General features: G+C 38.8%; 1 protein-coding gene across 1 annotated transcript in view; it reads right to left on the minus strand.

Annotated features, from left to right (window-relative positions):
• NALCN (sodium leak channel, non-selective) overlaps window positions 1–19,866 on the minus strand; it is a 246,892-nt gene that overhangs the window by 186,397 nt on the left and 40,629 nt on the right. The window contains exon 7 of the mRNA XM_075090175.1: window positions 4,839–4,993. Coding sequence (XP_074946276.1) covers window positions 4,839–4,993 — 155 coding nt within the window. The remainder of the gene's footprint in view (window positions 1–4,838; window positions 4,994–19,866) is intronic.

A 19,866-nucleotide genomic window follows, 5' to 3' on the forward strand; every position in this document is an offset into this window, starting at 1 on the left:
TAGGGTTTATTCACAAAACAAAGGTCATTTTTCCTAATATTTAGCTCCACATTGTTTGCACACTTCGTGATACTGTCATCCTTCCAGCTACACCCTATGGAATTAAACACAGCTAGGAAAAACACAAAGCAGAGCATAAAATTAGAAAGAATAAACAGGCCAACTGTGAATGCACGTGATGCTCTCAGTGGGAGACAAGGCTGGAGTCTGTTCTAATATTAAGGAAACACCAACCTTTTTATAGGAGCCTGAATCAAAATCATCTAAGAAGTCTGAGAGAGAAGAGCTTGACAGTACCATACAGGTATAGTCAATAGTAAGGAGCTTTGCTACCCACATCCGCACAGTCAGCCACGCCTTTCATTCATATCCTTTCTCTCACTCCCACTCAGCCCCACAGCTAGCATTTGAAATATCTTTCAAGCATCCCAATGGATAAAAGTCTTCATTTAATATGAAGGCTCCCACTGTGTAAGAACAACACCTACTTAAGAAGTCAAGTTCTGTGTCAAACTGTTGGAAATAGTACTCGGGTTTCTACGGAGTTCATGAGCAACTTACTAGAACAAAGCAGGAAGTTCTTGTAGCCTCCCATCAGCTGGAACCTGAAACATCTGAAGTCATCTCACCAAGGGGGGGAGATTATTCTTTCTCTACTATTTTTCCTCCCATTTCAGAACTTCACAGAGAAAGGAATTTGGGGTACTGAGGCATTAACTAATTGGTTCTCCACTCAATGTTTCATTAATTCTCCAGTTTCACAGTTCTAAGACAGACCTCTGTGACTGTTGCTCATGACTTTCCTAGAAGTATAGCCAGGCAGAACTGCCCCAGCTTTTAGTACTCCCACTCTCATTAGAGATTACACTGGAAAAGTTGGCAAAACTGATTGGTGTTAATTTCATTCTACTTCCAATCCAGAAATACACACATTGAAGAACAGAGGCATTAGCTGTAAACATATACTGATGTGGCCCATGTTTGTAAAACTACCTTCACAAACATTAGGTGTAAGTATTATATTATTAATACATATTGAAAGGGTGCAGGCACTGGAGAACCTATGCCACAAACCTTACTGTATTATTGCTGTACAAATGCAGAATGGAAGCAGGTTTTGTAAAGAGAGGAGAAGCACTTAATGGTCTACATCTTGATTTTAAAAGGCTTTTAACATTGTCTTACCATGACAACATACAGAAATACAGTTAGGTGAAACTACTGTGTGATGGGTGCAAAACCATTTGTTAAGTGTCCTTATGAGCAGCTATCAATGAAACATTGTCAGAAAAGAAGATTGTGAAATGAGGTGCCAACAGAGTCTGATCTTGGTCTGGTTCTATTTATTTTTTCACTCTTGACCAGGTTGATAGAAAATAAATTATACTTATGAAATTTCACATAAAAGTAAGCTAAGAGGCACTGAAAGTATTCACGGGGAAAGAATTAAAATTCTAGATTATCTTTGCAAAAAAAAAAAGTAAGTATGCTATTCAACAGAGACAAATGCAAGGGTCTACATTTAAAAAGAAATAATCAAGTAAGCAAATAAAGGATGGGAAACAGTGATGGCAGCTCTTTCAAAAGGACACAGGGCTGTAACAAATCAGAAAAACACATGAATCACCCACAACATGCTGTTCTGAAAATGGAAAACATCTCACTGGGATGCAGAAACTCTAATAAAGCTTAAAAACACATAAAGTAATAGCTGGGGTATTCTGTCAGTACTGCACTTCAACAAAGAGGTGAATCAGCTGGAGAAAGTCTAGAGAACGACAATAAGAATAATTTAAGGTATAAAATATAGGTCCTATAGCAAAAAACTGAAACATTTGGAGCTATATGGCCCAGCAGGGCCATAGAGGGTAGAAGAAGCATAGTGATAGTCTTGGAAGATGTGGAAAAGCTTTTTTAAATTTTTCTCTATGTCAGTAGAGAATAAAGTGAGAAATTATGATCTTAAATTGCAAAAAAAGAAATATTTAGGTTATACTGTAGGAAAACCTTCCTAAGAGTACAGACAATGAAGCAGTGCAATAGATGGCCTGGAAAGATTGTGAAGTCTGCATCACATCGGAAGGGGATGGCTTAGATTATCTTGACAAGATTACTTCAAGCCATATTTATCAGTAGTCTATAACTGTGTTCTTCCTTACAGAATATATACTACTCACACAGAAGCATACATAAAACGGATAAACACAACACCTCAAAACTAAAAAAAAAGAAAACTTGTCAAATAATTATATTGTCAAGTACCAAAACTTACACTATCATCTTTCTGATTTTCATCCCTTTAAAGCCAAAGCCATTTATAAAAGTGGGAGCAAGGTATGATCAAAATTAAGGGGGTTTCCAAATATGAAAATACCTACTTGGCATAGACCTCACAGTACAAAAAACTATTAACTCGTGTCTGATTAGGACAGTTTGGTCTTCACCCAGTAATAAAATTGTAAAAACCCTCCCTTCTTCCTTAAAGAGAAAAAATACAAAATAAATTATCAAATTCAGATATGCATCACTTATAGACTGCAAATTAAGTGGTACTAATTGTACAGTAGATGCCAAACTGCTCTGCTTTTGTGATTTTTGTAATGATAGATTTCAGGAACCAACAGGACAGGCTGCATAATAATATCTGCAAGTAAAATATCAATGAATGTGTACAATAAAATAGTATAATTACACAGAAAAGATTTACTGCATTACTTACCTGCTACCTACATACAAAGGTGCATCACAAAATGGAGATTTATAAAATATTGATAAACTTTCTGGTTAAACCCTGTTTATGACATTCCTAATTTGAGGAAGCTCATTTAACATTTTGTGGCAAAGCTGCTGTGTCTTACCCAGTATTTTAAAGCTTAGTTATCAGCTTTCAATTGACATTCAACTTAACTTCTGGCTGCTGTACCGAGAGGTGTTATATGCTGGTTACCTATTTCTAGACAAAAGCAATATATCAATGGCAGTCTCCTAAGTCTGTTAGCAATCAGATCTTTAACATGCAGCACTCAGAATGACATATTGATAAAGTATAGGACTGCGACTCAGGAAACCAGAGTTTGAGCCCTGTTTTTTCAGTCAGCTTTGCAGGCACCCTTGGACAAACTATTTCACCTGTCTTTGCCAACCTGCCCCCATCATTAAAAACATACTGGCCTCCTTTATCAAGCACTCTGAGCCTCAGTCAAACCATCTACCCACTTAAGCTTGTCTGAGGCATTGCAACTACTTTTCCCTGGTGAGCGGGCAGGCAGCTAGAATAACAGCCTTCAATGACACAAATCATTTTGCATGTCAATATAAGAAGGATGATTTCAATCTGAGGCATAATTCTTCTGGTGATACACCTATCCCACGCTCCCCTGCCAAACCATCTCAAACTAGAGAACTTGCATGTGGATGTTTTTAGCTTCTAGCATGAACTCAGCTCATGTTCATGCAGGCATGGCAGTATGCCACTAACTTAGGAACCTGACAGTTGTGTGAGAGATCGGACAGGGTTATCCTTTGAGATCTACTGAAGAAAAGACTTATATAAAAGTTAGATACTATCAGTAGTGCTATTCAGCTCGCAGTACTGGTACAGCTGGTATGCTTCTGACTCCCAGAGGAAACAGAATGGAGCTTGGTTGAAATCAGTGTTTTCTCCCTTTCTCATGAGAAAAAAGAAAGGACGCAAATGGTAGGTTTTGTTCAGAAAGTATTCAGTATCACAGAATACTTGTTACAGGACGCTGAGACTACTTCTTGTAACCATCCAGCTCATCCAGCTCATCCAGCGGCCTGGGAACCAACTGAAGGTGATTTCAGCTGCAAAGGCTTTCTACATTCAAAAAAACTTTCTGGATTGCAGTCATTCAGTCATTAAACCTTTTTATTACCTTCTAGTTCAGCTGGGGCCAGGATAACAGTCTGGAGCTCAAGCCAGGAAAGATAAAAAAAAAAAGCTTATCGGAGTCAGAGAGATGCATCAGAAAGCATATGGCCTATAGGCATGCTTTATCATTTGAAGGGACTTCCCTACCTGTGCTGGAATGAAAATTTACAGCTGCAGGCTCCTGTTGGACCTTCGTCTGTTAAATAAATGTGAGATAACTACAATGTTCTGACAGGGTAACTGCATATTTTCCATTTGGATATGGATCTTGCCACAGCTGCCCATGCTCCTGCCACCTTTCCTGAATTATTGTTCCATGTTCGTTTCCCCACGGGGATGGCGTGACACATTGCAAGCAGCAGAGAAGTGTATTCTCCTGGTGATTCTGCAGAGTTTTTCACAGAACACAAATTGTGCCAGTATTACAAAATCTGCCTGACTCCCATTCACTTTTCTGGGTTATGTTCTGACTTAAACAGTTTGGACCGAGATTGCCACAGATACACTTGATCTCATTTTCTCTCCCTGTTTCTCTTTAGTACCAAGATGATTATAAAAGTAATTCTGGGTGGGTTTTTTTGCATGGGAATTATTACTAAAATTAGACAAACAGGATGAATTATATACTCTAAAATGAATCATAAATAAAACACAGAAATTAGTCATCGCATTTGCATACTGGTGATAATCAACGGTTGACTCTTCTTAAATAAAGACATTGTTTTAAAGTTATTTAAGTCCTGGGATCCCAGGCAATGTAAAAACAGATGATAACTTCATCATTCCAAAGCAAATAGCACAGCTTCTCTTTCTGGCATGTGCTCTACTTGAGCAGAATACTAATTGCACTTGATATCTTTTCAGCACAGACATGATTTATCTGTTCTATTCATTTCATAAACATTTTTAAATGGATACTGAAATGGATGTTACCAGTAGGACAGACCTATCTCATTAAAGCCACTGTAGCCCAGCTCTTGCCTGCTTAGTCCCAGATCTTCAAGGTCCATGCATTTAAATCCAGGTGGGCACTGGTAACCTTCTTCTAGCTCTTTGGAACAGTGGGTGTCTGGGATAGCTAAATTATTCCAGGTTACATTTCTGTGAAAAATACAAAATTAAGGTGTTACATAAACTCAACCCATAGCAAAACTGAATACTTGAAAGCAAGAAGACTAAAGTGGAAAGTACATCAGCTATTATTTTTGCTCTCTCTTATTCTTTGGTATGTGTTATTTTCACAAATTAAGCACTTATTGTAAAGGACAAGCTAACTGTCTCCTGAGAGTTCAGTCTTACGTAATGATAATACAAGATTATTTGTTTGTATTGCTGTAACAGCAATTTGTAACAGCAGTTTGTAACAAGTTTCATACTAATGCCTAGAGACCCCATCAAAAAGAGGAGACTCCCCAAGACACAGGGGAGTTAACATACAGCTGCACCATGCAGCTCTTTCATGCAGTTTGGACACTTACTGCTTCAGGCTCCTTTGCAAATCCTGAGAGTGTGTTCAACTGCAGTCAATAGTGTGACTTTGACTTCCACAGACATTACCTGAGCTAGCTTTGACACTCTTTACAAGGATCCTCATGGATGACTTGTCAGCCACCTCAGTATGTATTCAGCTCCTCGTACCTCTGTCAGGCCAGGTTTCCACCACAGACGGATAGCCACCAGCAAGAAGTCAAATCATTATATGTTTAGTGCTATTAGTGTCTAGGTATTGCTGTGACTAAAACAGATTTGATTCACTTTTAGGTCAGTCCTGTAATGATTTGGCAGAACAAGTGAAAAAATTTAAACTGATTTATGTTGGTAAATGTAAACACAGAGAGATCATGTGGCAAGGGGCAGCACTACAACACAGTGTGTTGGCCGTTTTTCACTGTTGCCAGAGGCTGACCATCTCTTGTCTTCCCAGCTCCTCTGGCACCTGGGGCTGAGCTGCTGAAGAGGCTCATTCACGCTGCACCACAATGGGAATTCAGGTTGGTCCAGTGCTAAGTGACATAGAAGCTAAAAGGAGAGGGAGAACAAGTTTGTAGCTCCCTGTCCTGTTAAATCTGCGCCTGTGGCATGTACTCATAAAGATGGGTATCCAAGTACTCCCAAACTTTGGTAAGGAGAAGCTCAGGCGGTTGACTCCCCCTAAGCATTTACAGCACCCAGTTAATTATCAGAATACATAGTCCTTTGCAAAAACCAAACACTGGTCAGCCCAGTTCCCAAGAAGTAGATCAGTTAAGAGATAACAGTAGCAAACTGCCCCCCTCCAGCCTGAGCAGGTCCCTGTTAGTGTCTACAAAGCAACGCATCACAGTACTACACCACAGAAGTGAGGATTCGTGCTACTTGTGCTATGAGTCAGCTGGATAAACCGAAGAGAAGAAAGGTCGCAGCATGACATAGCTCCAACTGTCCTGAACAGGCACACAGCTAAGCAACATCCGTTTTCCTCCTTGCTTGTATTCTCTCATCCAGCAAATGAAAATCCTGATTTTTGGTTCAGTCCTGAGGCAATTTCAAATCAGACTTGAAAAGCTAATCATGGTGAGTTCTGGTCTGAGAAAAAACAGTCAATAACATTTTTCCATTCATGTTCAGGTTGATTCTGACTTCCTGGTCACAGCACAGACTTTTGATATAGAAACACCCAAAATGCATTGCTGAAAGTTACAAAGAAAATCTTGTAGTATTCACCCCGTTATCCTGAGGCTTCAGACCAGTGCCTTAAAATTCATCATTTTAATTAATCTTTCATGTCCACAAAAAAGGTGAAACTTTTCAGTCTGCCCTTTAGTATAATTAGTATCTTATTGTTCTTCTGAAAGTCCTCTTCTTTTAATCTATCTCACAGATGCATTTTGACAACTAAATTGGGTGAACAGAAGCTTTAATTACTTTATTTTTCTTGCTTTTATGCACTGCATGCGATAGCAATAGAATAGTCTAAATGTGTCAGTGTGAAACTAAAGCTTCCTACACAATTTTTCTAAGGCAATTATAAATGCAGAGAAATAACTGTAGTTGCACCCATCCTGTAGTCATTTCTTCATGATACCAGACAGCCATACATATCTGCATGGATGCACACACAGATACATACAGTTCCAGCTGAAGTTTTAAAGAACACCTGAAATTTAGCTATGTGTATAACCAGAAAGACAGACAGATACACAAGCAGATGTGTACTAAGGGCCCCTTAATTCCTTTACACCTCCGCTATACTATTCCTTTATATGTAAATTCATACCCAGTTGTATGCTTTAAGTATGTTAGATTTATGATACTGCCATCTAAAAGCTATTATAATATATAGGATTACTATAAAACAACATTTTATGAATATTTTCAGAAATGAAAATTAATTCATTCACTCAAGCAGATTCAGAACCCTGGCTACTGGTAGCTAATGAATTTTACATTATAGTTTGTATTAGAAAATCCCTCAGATCCAAGAGGCTAGCAACGTGAGGACAAATTATTAAAAGTATTGCTGGCTCAATCACTGCAATGCAAAACATTCATTTTAAGTACTTCATTTAAACCTACGTCATTTTTATATCACATCAAACTTCCCTCTGAAGAAGAAAAGCTGTCTCCATGCACTGAGTATGATTTAGACTAAAAAGGAAGAATCTCTTCTTATAGTACCTGTACAGATACAGGCTTATTTGGATCAATGACACTAGGCAATTTGTGTTCTGCCTCAAGACAGTAAATAAGTACAGACTCATGGACTAGACAATACTAGATATCCAGTCTAAAAGTGACTAGAATATCACCATATATTTTCAGTATAAGATTATTTAAATTGTTTTATTCCTTCATAGGCCATCAACACCAACTAAGTACTGAGATGCTGATTCAGCACACAACTCGTTTTAAGCATTCCAAAAGTTCAGTTAGGCAATGTGCTTAAATATCTTGCTGAATAGGGTGCCTTGATAAAATTACGAACTCTTGCAACATGACCAAAGAAATAACTCATCCCAATAGACCAACTGAGTATTTCTATGCAGAGTATTCAGTGTGTGTGGAGTACAGCATCAGCCCAACAGGCAAGCTGAGAAATCAGTTCTGCACGGGAATACAAAGAATGCAGAAGGAGATAATTGACTCCACATTGCTTGATAAGAATCCTTCAATAAGATTGCTGCAAAACACATAGGAGTGCTACTCTGACATGTTTTTTCACTGCCCAAAGAACACTCTGACTACATAAATACATATGTACACCAAAAGAAGAACATGAATTGATGTGTCTTGGCAGTACATGTGCCTATTTTCCATGGCATCTCTAGCAGAACTGGTCTTTCAACCACTGTGTGCTCATGTGTCATGGTTTAATCCCAGCTGGCAACTAAGCATCACACAGCCACTTGCTCCCTTCTCCCCCAGGAGGATGTGGGGAAGGTAAAAGTGAGAAAACTCATGGCTTGAGGTAAGAACAGTTTAACAATTGAATAATACTAAGAAGAAGAAGAAGAAGAAAAGAATCACAATAGTAATGAAAAGGAAAATAACAAAGTGAGAAATAAACCCCAAAACAGACAAGTGATGCAAATTAAAACAATTGCTCATTGCCAACTGACCGATGCCTAGCCAGTTCCTGAGCAGCGGCCTGCCCCCCCCAACCTTCCCCCTAGGTTATTGCTGAGAATGACATCAAATGGCATGGAACATCCCTTTGGTCAGTCTGGGTCAGCTGTCCCAGCTGCGTCCCCTCCCAACTTTTTGTGCAGCCTCTACTCCTGGTGGAGCAGTATGAGGAGCAGAAAAGGCCTCGATGCTGTGCAAGAACTGCTCAGCAATAACCAAAACATCTCTGAATTATGGACGCTGTTTCCAGCATGAATTCAAAACACAGCCCGATACTAGCTACTGTGAAGAAAATTAACTCTACCCCAGCCAAAACCAGCATATCATGTGAGTGCAATCTCTCTTTGAGCACTAACTCTTTATTAGGGCCGCTCTTGAAAGACAGGTTTTGACAACTTACAAGACAAATTACCTGAGGTAGCTCCTAACTTCCTATTTTCTGTTAGCCTGACTTTCTCTGCCAAAAATAGAAATGGAGAAAAAATGGAATTTTAAAATTCTGGTATTCTATTAATTTTCTAAGATATCACCAGAAAGCGATTCAAAATTACCAACCTACTCATGTAGTTTCCAGATCCAAAAAAATACAGAAAAAATGAAGAAGGATATTTATTGATAAGATATTAAAAAAAACATTCCAAATGATCAATTAGATAAAGAAGTCAATAACTAAAAATGAATTAGCTGGAGTCGAAGGATTTTCTGTATTAGTTGAAAGGAACCCTGTGTTTGCACCAAAACCAGGTGCTGCACAGCTGATGACTAAAAAACTACTGTGTCGGTAAAAATACGACAGCAGACATAAAAAATGGCTGGTGGATCATGAAGCAAGTAAGTAGCAACTGTACAGCTTCACAACAGGGAGCAATACATTAACTGGGGCCCCAGAGGAATTGGCACTGGGTTCTCTGCTATCCATTTTCATTAGCGACCTGCAGGACTGTGTGAATCCCGCTTCATCAAAATCACACAAAGCATATGTTGAAGGATGACAAAATCCTTTGAGAATACAGAGATTATGTGGTTCTAAAGAGCTTAAAGGTTATTCTCAATAACTGTGATTTAATGTCAAGTGATGAATTCATAAAATGATAGAACATAAATGCAGATGGACACTGCTGTATAGAAAGTACTAATATAGAAATAGGCTTGGATCATATGATTGATAAGAGATAGATTTCTCTTTAAGATATCAAGAATTTATAGTTTCCTCTTCTGCTGTATGAATTTAGATGTCTAACTCTGAGCACGCAACTTTGAAAAAAAATTTCCATTCCTATACATTTTTCTAAAAGATGGTTCGGTTTTGCCATATTGCCAGAACACAAGGCGAAAGCACCAAACTAGTGAGAATAGAGCAATAAACCTAAAATAAATCCAGAAGAGAGCACAGAGCTCCATGCTGAAGAGAAGTTGTTCCTGAGGCTCAAATTAAATTGATTCTGGGCCAGGATCACTCAATAAACATTTTCTGATTGAAGTAATACTGTGGTTCTACAATGACTTTAGAGACATTATTTCAGGAGTATTGTCAATACAGCTCTCTTACATTATATAGGTGAATGATATATAATTTAATTTGTCTTTCTTCTGAAAACCAGGGTGATATACTTCAATGAAACACCTTCACTGCACAATTCTAGATAACTATTACAGCCCACAAACATTCTTTTAAGCTTTAAATTCTCTATTATCTCAGTATTCTATGAAGTGAGATGTGATTTACAAGCTGGATTGATAGTGGGAAAATATGGTCAGCTGTGTCATGAGCATCCTGATTTTAACGATGTTTTTGGAGCCTTCTTTGAAGCACCAAAATATAAATGCAAGATATGTATAGACTGGCTGAGTAATGACATCGGAACCTCTCAGGTCACAGATCTGATATAGCAAATATTAATTTCTAGGGTAGCAATACTAACTTCTTTCTTGCTAATTTCTTACAAATATTTTTAATCATCTGAAAGAACAGATTTCCGCATCAAATGCGGAATAAACTCTACTTAGTCACAAAAGCTTTGCATTCTAGATTTAAAGCTCCCTCCTACAGTTGTGTCCATGTAAATACCCAAGACTTGTAACTCAGTTTGATTTTCCTCACACAGATAGCTAGAGCCATTTGGGATGCCAGATGGTAACCTTCGTAACCTTTAGATGCTGATCTAGGAGGCCATAGGTGTCCCTAGGTCCCGAGCAGCACCTGAGAGCCCTGTGTCATACCTGAGTGTCTTGGACACAGTTATTCCCAGTAGTACTAAATGCCTACACATGGATAACTGCATCAGGCCCTTCAAGTTAAAAAAACAATGGTTCCTATGATCAATAAGCCAAGCCATTAGCCTTAGTTTGCTTTCCCCTTATATCACCATCCAGTTTTAGAGCACAGAACCTTATTTTCCAATCAACAGACTTTCCTTAAGGAAGATAATTTACAGAAATGAAAAAGAAAAAAAAAAGAAAGAAACTCCTGGCATACCCATAATTAATGGCTGTAATTTTATACCAATAAAACCCAGGAAATTTGAGATTAAGATTCCTGTGACAATATTATACCACTAACATTGTGCAGAAGGGAAGTTTTAAATTACTTTTCTAGTTAGAATATGTCCTCTTAAAAGCTCAGATGACTCATGCCAACTACTATACAGCTGCCAGTATCACTAAGTAGTTAAAAATATTTCTTTCATATTCCAAGTTACACTTGTTTTCAGAGACTCTGGGAATTTAAAAGACAGGAAGCCTAGATGGAAAAGTGCTTGCTCTTTATCTGACTCCTTGTAAAAAATAAAAGGGAGAGGAGTTAAAGTTCATTTGTTGCTTGGTGACCATGAAAGCAATCTAAGCACCCAGGCAAATTTCCTTTCATTTGTCCTTTTAAATGTGTCTTTTATTCCCAAATCCGTATCTTAATTCTTACTGTGTTGATCCAGTCGAGTCCATTTTCTCCAGGGGGAAGCTCCGAACATACAACTGCTATTAACAGGCTGTTCCTAGACTACTTCCTTACCCTACTGCTCTTTTTACAGAAAGACCTAACAACAACAGCCTCTCCTGCACAATTGTTGGAATAATAATGTTATGTTATAATTATTATAAGAAATCTGTTTCTCTCATGAAGATGTCTATTGATCATTTCCATAATTATCACATTATGACCTCAGCTTAACATGGAAGATAATGTATAAATCAGTGATATCGATATTTCTAAAATTTGCAGTAGTAGTTTATCATCATTATTGGGCATGTTTTTTTCAAAGTGTACTCACTGCCAACTAACTCTCCTGCACACATATATAACCGTTAGCTTCAGTGAAAGGGAGTCATACTGTAATTGAGTTCTAGTGGCAGATCTTCTGGTTTGTGCAGAACGAGCTTGCAACTTAGGAGAACGCTGCTGCCGGAGTCATTACAGGTTCTACATAATCCAGTAACAGCATCATCCAAAATCACTGGTGATAGTTCAAGAAATTTCAGAGACTACCTCTCTGGCTTAAGGATTACAGATATGTCCAGGCACAATTATTGCTTTGATATTTTATAATCTTAGCATTCCCAAGGGTCACTTTTAAACGTTGTTTTACTTCTAGACAAACTTAGGTCTAAAGTCAACATGTACCACACTTACAGAACCAGTTCCCTGTTTTTAATCTGAGAACAAAATCTGTTTTATCTTTTAAACTGTAAGTGTGAAAACTTCATCCATATTTAATGTTTCTCATAATCATATCTGTAATTATAACTACAACGCTTTCAAACCTTTCTGGTAACAGATTGCCTCTGATATCTATTTATTATTTTTATCGCATTAAAAGATAAGATAGGGCATGCCTAAAGGACTCATGACTTTAGGAACACTACAAACACAAAGCTGAAGCTTTGGCAATGTTCCATATTTTACATTTTAACTTGGCAAACACAGATTTCATTACTCAAGAATTAGTAATTGAGGAGAATATCAGACAGCATCTGCTAGGGATAATTATATTCAAATCAACAGGCCCAAATAACTGAGGGCATCTCTCATCTCTTCTATTAATTTTTAATAAATCTTGAAATAGCAGGGAAATTCCGGAAGAATGCTAATGTGCCATTAATTTTTAAAGACCAAGCGGCACAACTGGTTAGCCTGACATCAACCAAGGCAAAAGTAAGAGGGAGCTGATACAAAATCTAACTGATAAAGAGTAAAGAACATGAATGAAATTAATGACAGGCAGTATGGATTTAGAGAAAACAATTATCCTACTAACATGATTTTGGTAAGATTACAGATTTTTCCAATAAAATTGCCTAGCTTGGACTTTGTAAAGCAGTTTATTCAGTAACACATGACTGAGTAAAATGTTGACACTATATAATATCAATAAAGCACATGCTAAATGGGCCGAAAACTGATTAACTGACATGCCAGAAAATATTTGCCAGTGAAACGATCATCATGATTTACCGTAATCAATGAGGGAGGGAGAAACAGGTATAAAATCAAGAATATGGACAGAAACATAAATGACAACGATGACAGGGCAGAACTGACAGGTTATCAGGATCATTCGATTACCTGAACCAAATAAAACAAAATGTGCTTTAATACAGCCAAATGCAAAATTATAGAGGTAGGATCACTGAAAGCAAACCTTATGTCCTATGGCCTATGGAACAGAAGGGTTAAAAGATGAGGGAAATACTATATTATAGAATATAGATGCTACGTGAGAGTTTGAGATGAGGGGACATGATAGGGTATCCTCTCATATTTGTCCCAATAACATCATGGCAAGGAAAAGCCTCTGCTTTCCTAGACTGTACAAGCAGAACAATAATGAATTATGTCCCTCTCTGTATGGCACTCATACAAATCATAATTAACATTACATACAAGTCTTCTGTTCATTTTTTAAAAAATATTTGAAAAATTGAGGAAATTATACAAAAACATGAAAGTGAGAACACTGGAGAACATGTTTTGCAGTAAGAGACTTAAAGGGCTAAATAATATTAGTTTATTAAAAAGCATATTGAAAGGTGCCTCAATTGTTGTATGTAAGTGGATTCCCACAGGGAAAATACTGGGAATCAAGGTTCTGTGCAATCTAGCATAAAAAAGGATAACAAACATAGAAAGCTAACGGTTGAAGCCAGACAAATTAAGATTATGAATTAGGCACGTATTTTTTAACAGTGAAGCAGTTTTTGGTATGAACAAAAAGTTTCCTTGCTTACAAATTGTTCTGCCAACTAATCGAGAAGAGATACATATCTAGGAGACACACTGGAGTCAGGCGCAAGCTATCAGGTTTCCTAGAGGGGAAATAAAATGAAGCCTGACCAGATGATCCAGTTGTTTCTTCTGACTCTAAATTCAATATATAGATACTGTAATATTTTACTACTGCTCATATATTGTCTTTCAGTATATTTGCCCCAAGGTACATGGATTTTTATATTTTATCATTTAGTTTGGATCTTTTATTCATTATTTATACGTTCAGTTTCAGGTTTCAGTATTGGGGTTTTTTGAGTTTTCACAGTCCTCTAGTGTCTGCACTTGAGCCTTTGTGGACAGAACTTGGAGATTCTTAGTTTTTTAGTCAGTTTTTCAATAAGAAAATTGTTTACATCATAATTCAACAAATTAAGAAAAGTAATGCTCTTACTCCCTTTCTTCTCCCACCCATATTCAGTAATAAGGCATGATTAAATCAGACTGCCTATTGCATGAGGCGGTAATACTAGATAAAGTCTGATTTGATTTTGGTTCGTTTCATACATGACCTAAGTTAGGGACTACAAAACGTTCCTTTCTATGTTCCACCTATTCCTATCCTCTGCACAGGAATTTTGAAGATATTCAAATTAAATCACCAACCTTATCTCACACTTCAGGATGTGAAAATTCAAAGACCCAGCATCTCTTAGCTGAATCACTAGAAGGAGCTGCACAATAGAAGGCTGCAGCTCTGCTGTCCTGACTCATCCCACCTCATTTCAGGTGATGAACACAGAGAGAAACACACCTCCAGAAGTTCAGAGGTCAACAGGTTCAGCCACACTCCAGAGGCACCCTTCTCTCTCTGATAGCCAGAGAGGTAATTCAACGCATTTAGATTCCTAACACAGGTGCTAACATCAAAAACAGGTGACTCCCTAGTCATGGCAGATCGCTTATGTTACATAAAGCCAATGATGTCATTGCCCAAATGAAAACAGGATAGTTGCAGCTACTTAACAGTTTTGACAATCTATTTGTTTGATCACTAGTTACTGGCATTAGAGGAAATTAAATTCAAATCACTCTGTTATTATCCTTTGGATTAACAAAGCCACTGAGGTTAACCACAAAAGATGAGTAAAAGAAGAAATCTCTCCTATGGGTAGCACTGGAATGTACATCCAGGCACTGGAAAGCAAAGCTCAAAGACAAAAATTTTCAGAAGTTCCAGTATGGATTTGTTCTTGAAGTAGTATGCATTAACAGTACTATTTTGAGATCTTATCAAATGCTACATGGCATAACAACACTATGACAGCCCATTTTTGTGACTGCTACAATCAGTCATGAGGGAGCTGAATTCAAATAGCAATTGTAAGGTATGTATGCTAATGTAAGACTTGTTTCACACAAATCAAATTAATGGCTTTTGCACGATGAAGGAGGCCGTCGCTATAAGTGCTAATACATAGGAAATAAACAGGAAGAGTTAAAACCAAATGTAGATGGCTTGCATGAATCTGCATTTCACCGAGGTGTATCAAATTAGACTTATTTACAAGTTGAAATGATCTCATATCTATAGTACTTATTACAATCCAATAAAATATTTCCTTCGAGGAAGAGTCAAAACACCCCCATTCTCTTTTGAATTGCAAGGACATGAACTGAAATCTATGAAACAATCTAAGCTGAAGACTGCATCCATTTTGATTTTAAAGTATGTTCAGGATCACTTCAAAGAAACTAAGTTTGCGTATCAGACTTACCTGGATTAAACATCGAAAAATACCATTTGAGTAGCTGTCTACCAACTATTGGGAAAACATGAGGCCACTAAACTACACTGTAGGATTTGAAAGTCATAAAGCTGAAGTCCACCTGGGATTCACTTCCACCAAAGCTCACAGCACTTTCGGACCTGTCATCCACAATAGCAGAGTTAGCTACAACTAGCAAGCGGGGGAGGTTTTCCCAGCTCTGTCTTTGGACCACTGCACCATGCAGTTTTATCTCGACAAACTTGCTGCTTAGACACAAGACAGGGTAATCCTCAGTATCATAAAAGAATACTGCCTTGAATCCAAATCTGAATTACATGCAAAACAAATTCCTTCCTAAAGGTTGTGTTGCAAAGTGTCAAGACCATACAAAGGATGCCTTCATGAAATGCATTTACACAGGCCAGTCACTAATGTAACATCTGAAGTGGCAGGAGATGCAGCTCGTAGCATAGCAAAAGAAAGGGGCTGATATCACTGAGAACCTAAGAATAAATTTTCAACGTCATCCAGATAGCTCAAAATGGAAACTATTTAGCATTTGATGACTGGCTGTTTGACTGGCCAGTTCCATTTGGTGGAACTGGCTGTTCCACCAAAGCTCTCACTTTACCTAGGAGAAAGCAGCTTGATCTCTCCATTTTATAGCATGACTGGTACACAAGGTGGACAGGAGGACCTGTCAGTAATGCCAGTTTGGCAGTAATGCCAAAACTGTATCACTGTTTTATCTGGTGAAAGGGCTTCAGTGACAGGGCATTATAGCGAACAGTATCATTAAAACGTGCAGCTGCAGACGTCCAGTATGGTCAAATAATTTTGTCAATAAGGGATGTGAAATGCTGCTGGGGCTCCAAAAAACCCAAATGTAAAAGCTCCAACTGGTCTAGCCTTCAGGCCTACAGGCTACCTCCAGCTCAAGAGAGAAAACTAAATGAGCCATTGACATTCTGTAACCAAAACTTTTTCTTCCAATGCCAGCTGAAGAGCCCTTCTCATTAACCTGGTAGGTAGAATGTGTACAAAAAGTTGCTCTGGATTGTAGTTTTAATACTGCCCCTAGGCAATGGCCATGATGATCAAGAAAAGAGGCAGGCAGCATAAAAGATCAAGCTGTAATAGGTAATAACGCTTGCTCCTGCTGCCTTGCCAGGCACCGTACATAAGGTAAGAGGCTACGCCTTTGTTTGAGGTGAGCTAGGAGGGTAGGGATGAAGACAAGGAGCTGGAAGGGAGAGGGTGGGCAGTAAACTATTAATCTGTGAAGGAAGCTGGGCAAATCAGGCACCAGTGAGCCCAGCAGAGCTTGTTACAGCAGGGACAGAATGGTGGCCGGTATTTTAGGCACTGGAAAAGAGGGAATGGGATGCACTTGTGTCAAGTACAGTATGGTTGACCAAGAATAAAGGCAGCTGATTGGCCTGTTCGAAGCTAAGGAGATAGGGAGTGATGCTGGATTTGACGTTTTTTCTGGAAATTTATTTAAATCTCCTCTATCTTATATGAGAGGCAGGGGACTGAGGGACTCACTAGGTAAGAGGCTGGAAAAGCAGTAGTGGGGGAAGGGGATGTGTGTAAAGATTGAACAGAAACATATTTTACATTACTGTAAAACAAAAATAAATAACAACTCTGATAGTAAAAAGTATGTTTTGGTGAGAGAATTGGATCTGCCATGTGGGGTAGGATGAAAAAGGAAGTTGAAACACTCAAGAACACACTCTCACCCCAACTCCAAACTTCAGTTACACACAGAGAGAAAACAACAAGCCACTCTCTCACCTCTGTCCTAACACACAGTAGTTCCACTCCTACATCCAATCCTCCCTTCTTTCAATATGGCCCCCCTCAAAAGAGATGCAGCAAAGGCAAACAGCTCTTCAGATGCTGAAGACAATGATACTTCACCTCCGTTATGTCAAGAAGGACCGCATAGAATCTTTGAAAAATAAGGTTGGATATGAACCCTCAACAGGACATTAAATATAGTTCTGTCCCACAGTCTATTTCTACCTTTCCCAAGAGAAGTTCTCACAGCCTGTTTTAAAGAGCCCCAGTGGGGAAATTCAGAACCACTTCAAGGAATGGACTCCAGTGCAACCTTATCCCCAGCACTACAAAGTTTTTACTGATATCCTATCTAACCTGAAATTTTCTTCATGAAATTTAACACAAGTACTTCTTACCCTAGTAGTAGTACAGCACAAGACCAGCTTCCTTTTCTCTGTGCAACAGTTTTTATCCACTCAAAAACTGCTACATGTCCACTACTTCCTTTCAGTTGAGCTAAAAAACTGCCTTATGCTGCTTATCAGCTGTACTCCATAGATTTAAGCTCATTCCCTTTTCAACCCCTTTAGACTCTCTCCAAATGATGCCTGTATGTTGTCTGATACTACAATTGATATGTTTTTACAAGAGCACAATTCTGTCGATCGCTGTTCCTCCATTACGCTCCCAAATCACTTTATAAAGAACTAACTCCTGAAGTCATTCGCAACACTGTATTTGTACAGCTCATTTTTCCTAAGTGCAGTATATTATCCCTGCTGACTTTCATCTGATTTTTTCACAGCGTCTTCAATTTGTCAAGATCATTTTCATTCTAATCTTGCCTTCCAAAATGTTTGCAGTCCCTCCCAACCTCATGACATCCTATCCTCAGTGCGATAAGTATATTCTCTCTGCCATCATCCAGGATGTTAATGAAACATCTTATTTAGATTGCACAAGACAGACTTACGTGGATCCCCGCTCTTTTTGTTCTAACAACGAGCCATTAATATCAACTCACTAAGCATGTTTTCCAAGCAGTTTTGCACCTATTCTATGATTATTTTCACCTTAACCATGTTTCTTCTGCCAGCTTACAAAAATGTCCTGTGAGACTGTTACAAAGCTTTCCTAAAATGAAGATATATGACATCCACTCTTCTCTCCAATTCACACGGTTGTTACCCTGCCATAGATAATTATATTGGTTTGACATGGTTTATTCCTGATAAATCCTTATTAGCTGCTACTCACTTCCTTGTTATCTTCCAGCTGCTTGCAAATTTTTGTTTGTTTATTCACTACAGAATTCTTGCAGGAACAGAAGTTAAGCTTACCTGGCTTTTCTTTCCCTGTCTCTAATCCCTTCCTCCTTTTAACCTTCTGCTGTTTCCCTACCTTCCTCACCCACCCTCCACAAGTTCTCGATAATAATAAAATATCTGAGATGATAGTTTCAGTCTGCTCATAAGTATCTCAGGATGAATCTTGCAGCACTTCCCAGACCTTTTCATCATATCATGTCATAGAATCACAGAATGATTTGGGTTGGAAGGACCTTTAAAGATCATCTAGTTCCAACCCTCCTGCCATGGGCAGGGACATCTTTCACTAGACCAGGTTGCTCAAAGCCCCATCAAACCTGGCCCTGAACGCTTCCAGGGATGGGGCATCCACAGCTTCTCTGGGCAACCTGTTCCAGTGTGCACCACACTCATAGCGAAGAATTTCTTCCTTACGTCTGGTCTAAATCTGGCCTCTTTCAGTTTAAAGCCATTACTGCTTGTCCTATCACTACATGCCCTTGTAAAAACTCACTCTCTAGCTATCTTGAGGGCCCCCTTCAGGTACTGGAAGGCTGCTATAAGGTCTTCCCTCAGCCTTCTCTTCTTCAGGCTGAATGACCCCAACTCTCTCAGCCTGTCTTCATAGGAGAGGTGTTCCAGCCCTCTGATCATCTTTGTGGCCCTCCTCTGGACTCACTCAAACAGGTCAATGTTCATCTTACATTGGGGGCCCCAGAGCTGAACACAGTACTCCAGGTGGGATCTCACCAGAGCAGACTAGAGGGGCAGAATCACCTCCCTTGACCTGCTGGTCACACTTCTTTTGATGCAGTCCAGGATGCGGTTGGCCGCCTGGGCTGCAAGCATACATTGCCAGGCCATGCTGAGCTTCTCAAATCACAGTAATCCAAGGGACTGGGACAGGACATCACAGTCAGCTTCCATAAAGCAGTACGAAACTGAAAACAGTCCCCCGGTTTTCAGAACAATGCGTGAGAGATTTCTTATGGAAACAGAGTTGAAGTCTCTTTTAGAACTTCTTTCTTACTAGTTCCTGTAACTGCTTGCATATCCAGAAGTGGCTCTTCCTCATATTGTTTCCAGGCTAAGGGAGATGTACTGGTCAGTGATAACTGTCGTGTAACCTGTGAATGTCAGGGCATCCACAGACTTCTCCACTGGTTGTCTGGCTTCCTCTTGGAATATAAAGAAGAGAACTTTTCCAGCTTCATTTCTATTCAAGAGAGCACCTGACTGCCCACCTAGCAGATTCAGTGGAGACCACTCTTACAGTTCTAGTTTTTTAGTGATGTCTGGCAT

Source organism: Phalacrocorax aristotelis, chromosome 1 (assembly GCF_949628215.1).
Source record: "Phalacrocorax aristotelis chromosome 1, bGulAri2.1, whole genome shotgun sequence".
Classification (NCBI taxonomy): Eukaryota; Metazoa; Chordata; class Aves; order Suliformes; family Phalacrocoracidae; genus Phalacrocorax; species Phalacrocorax aristotelis.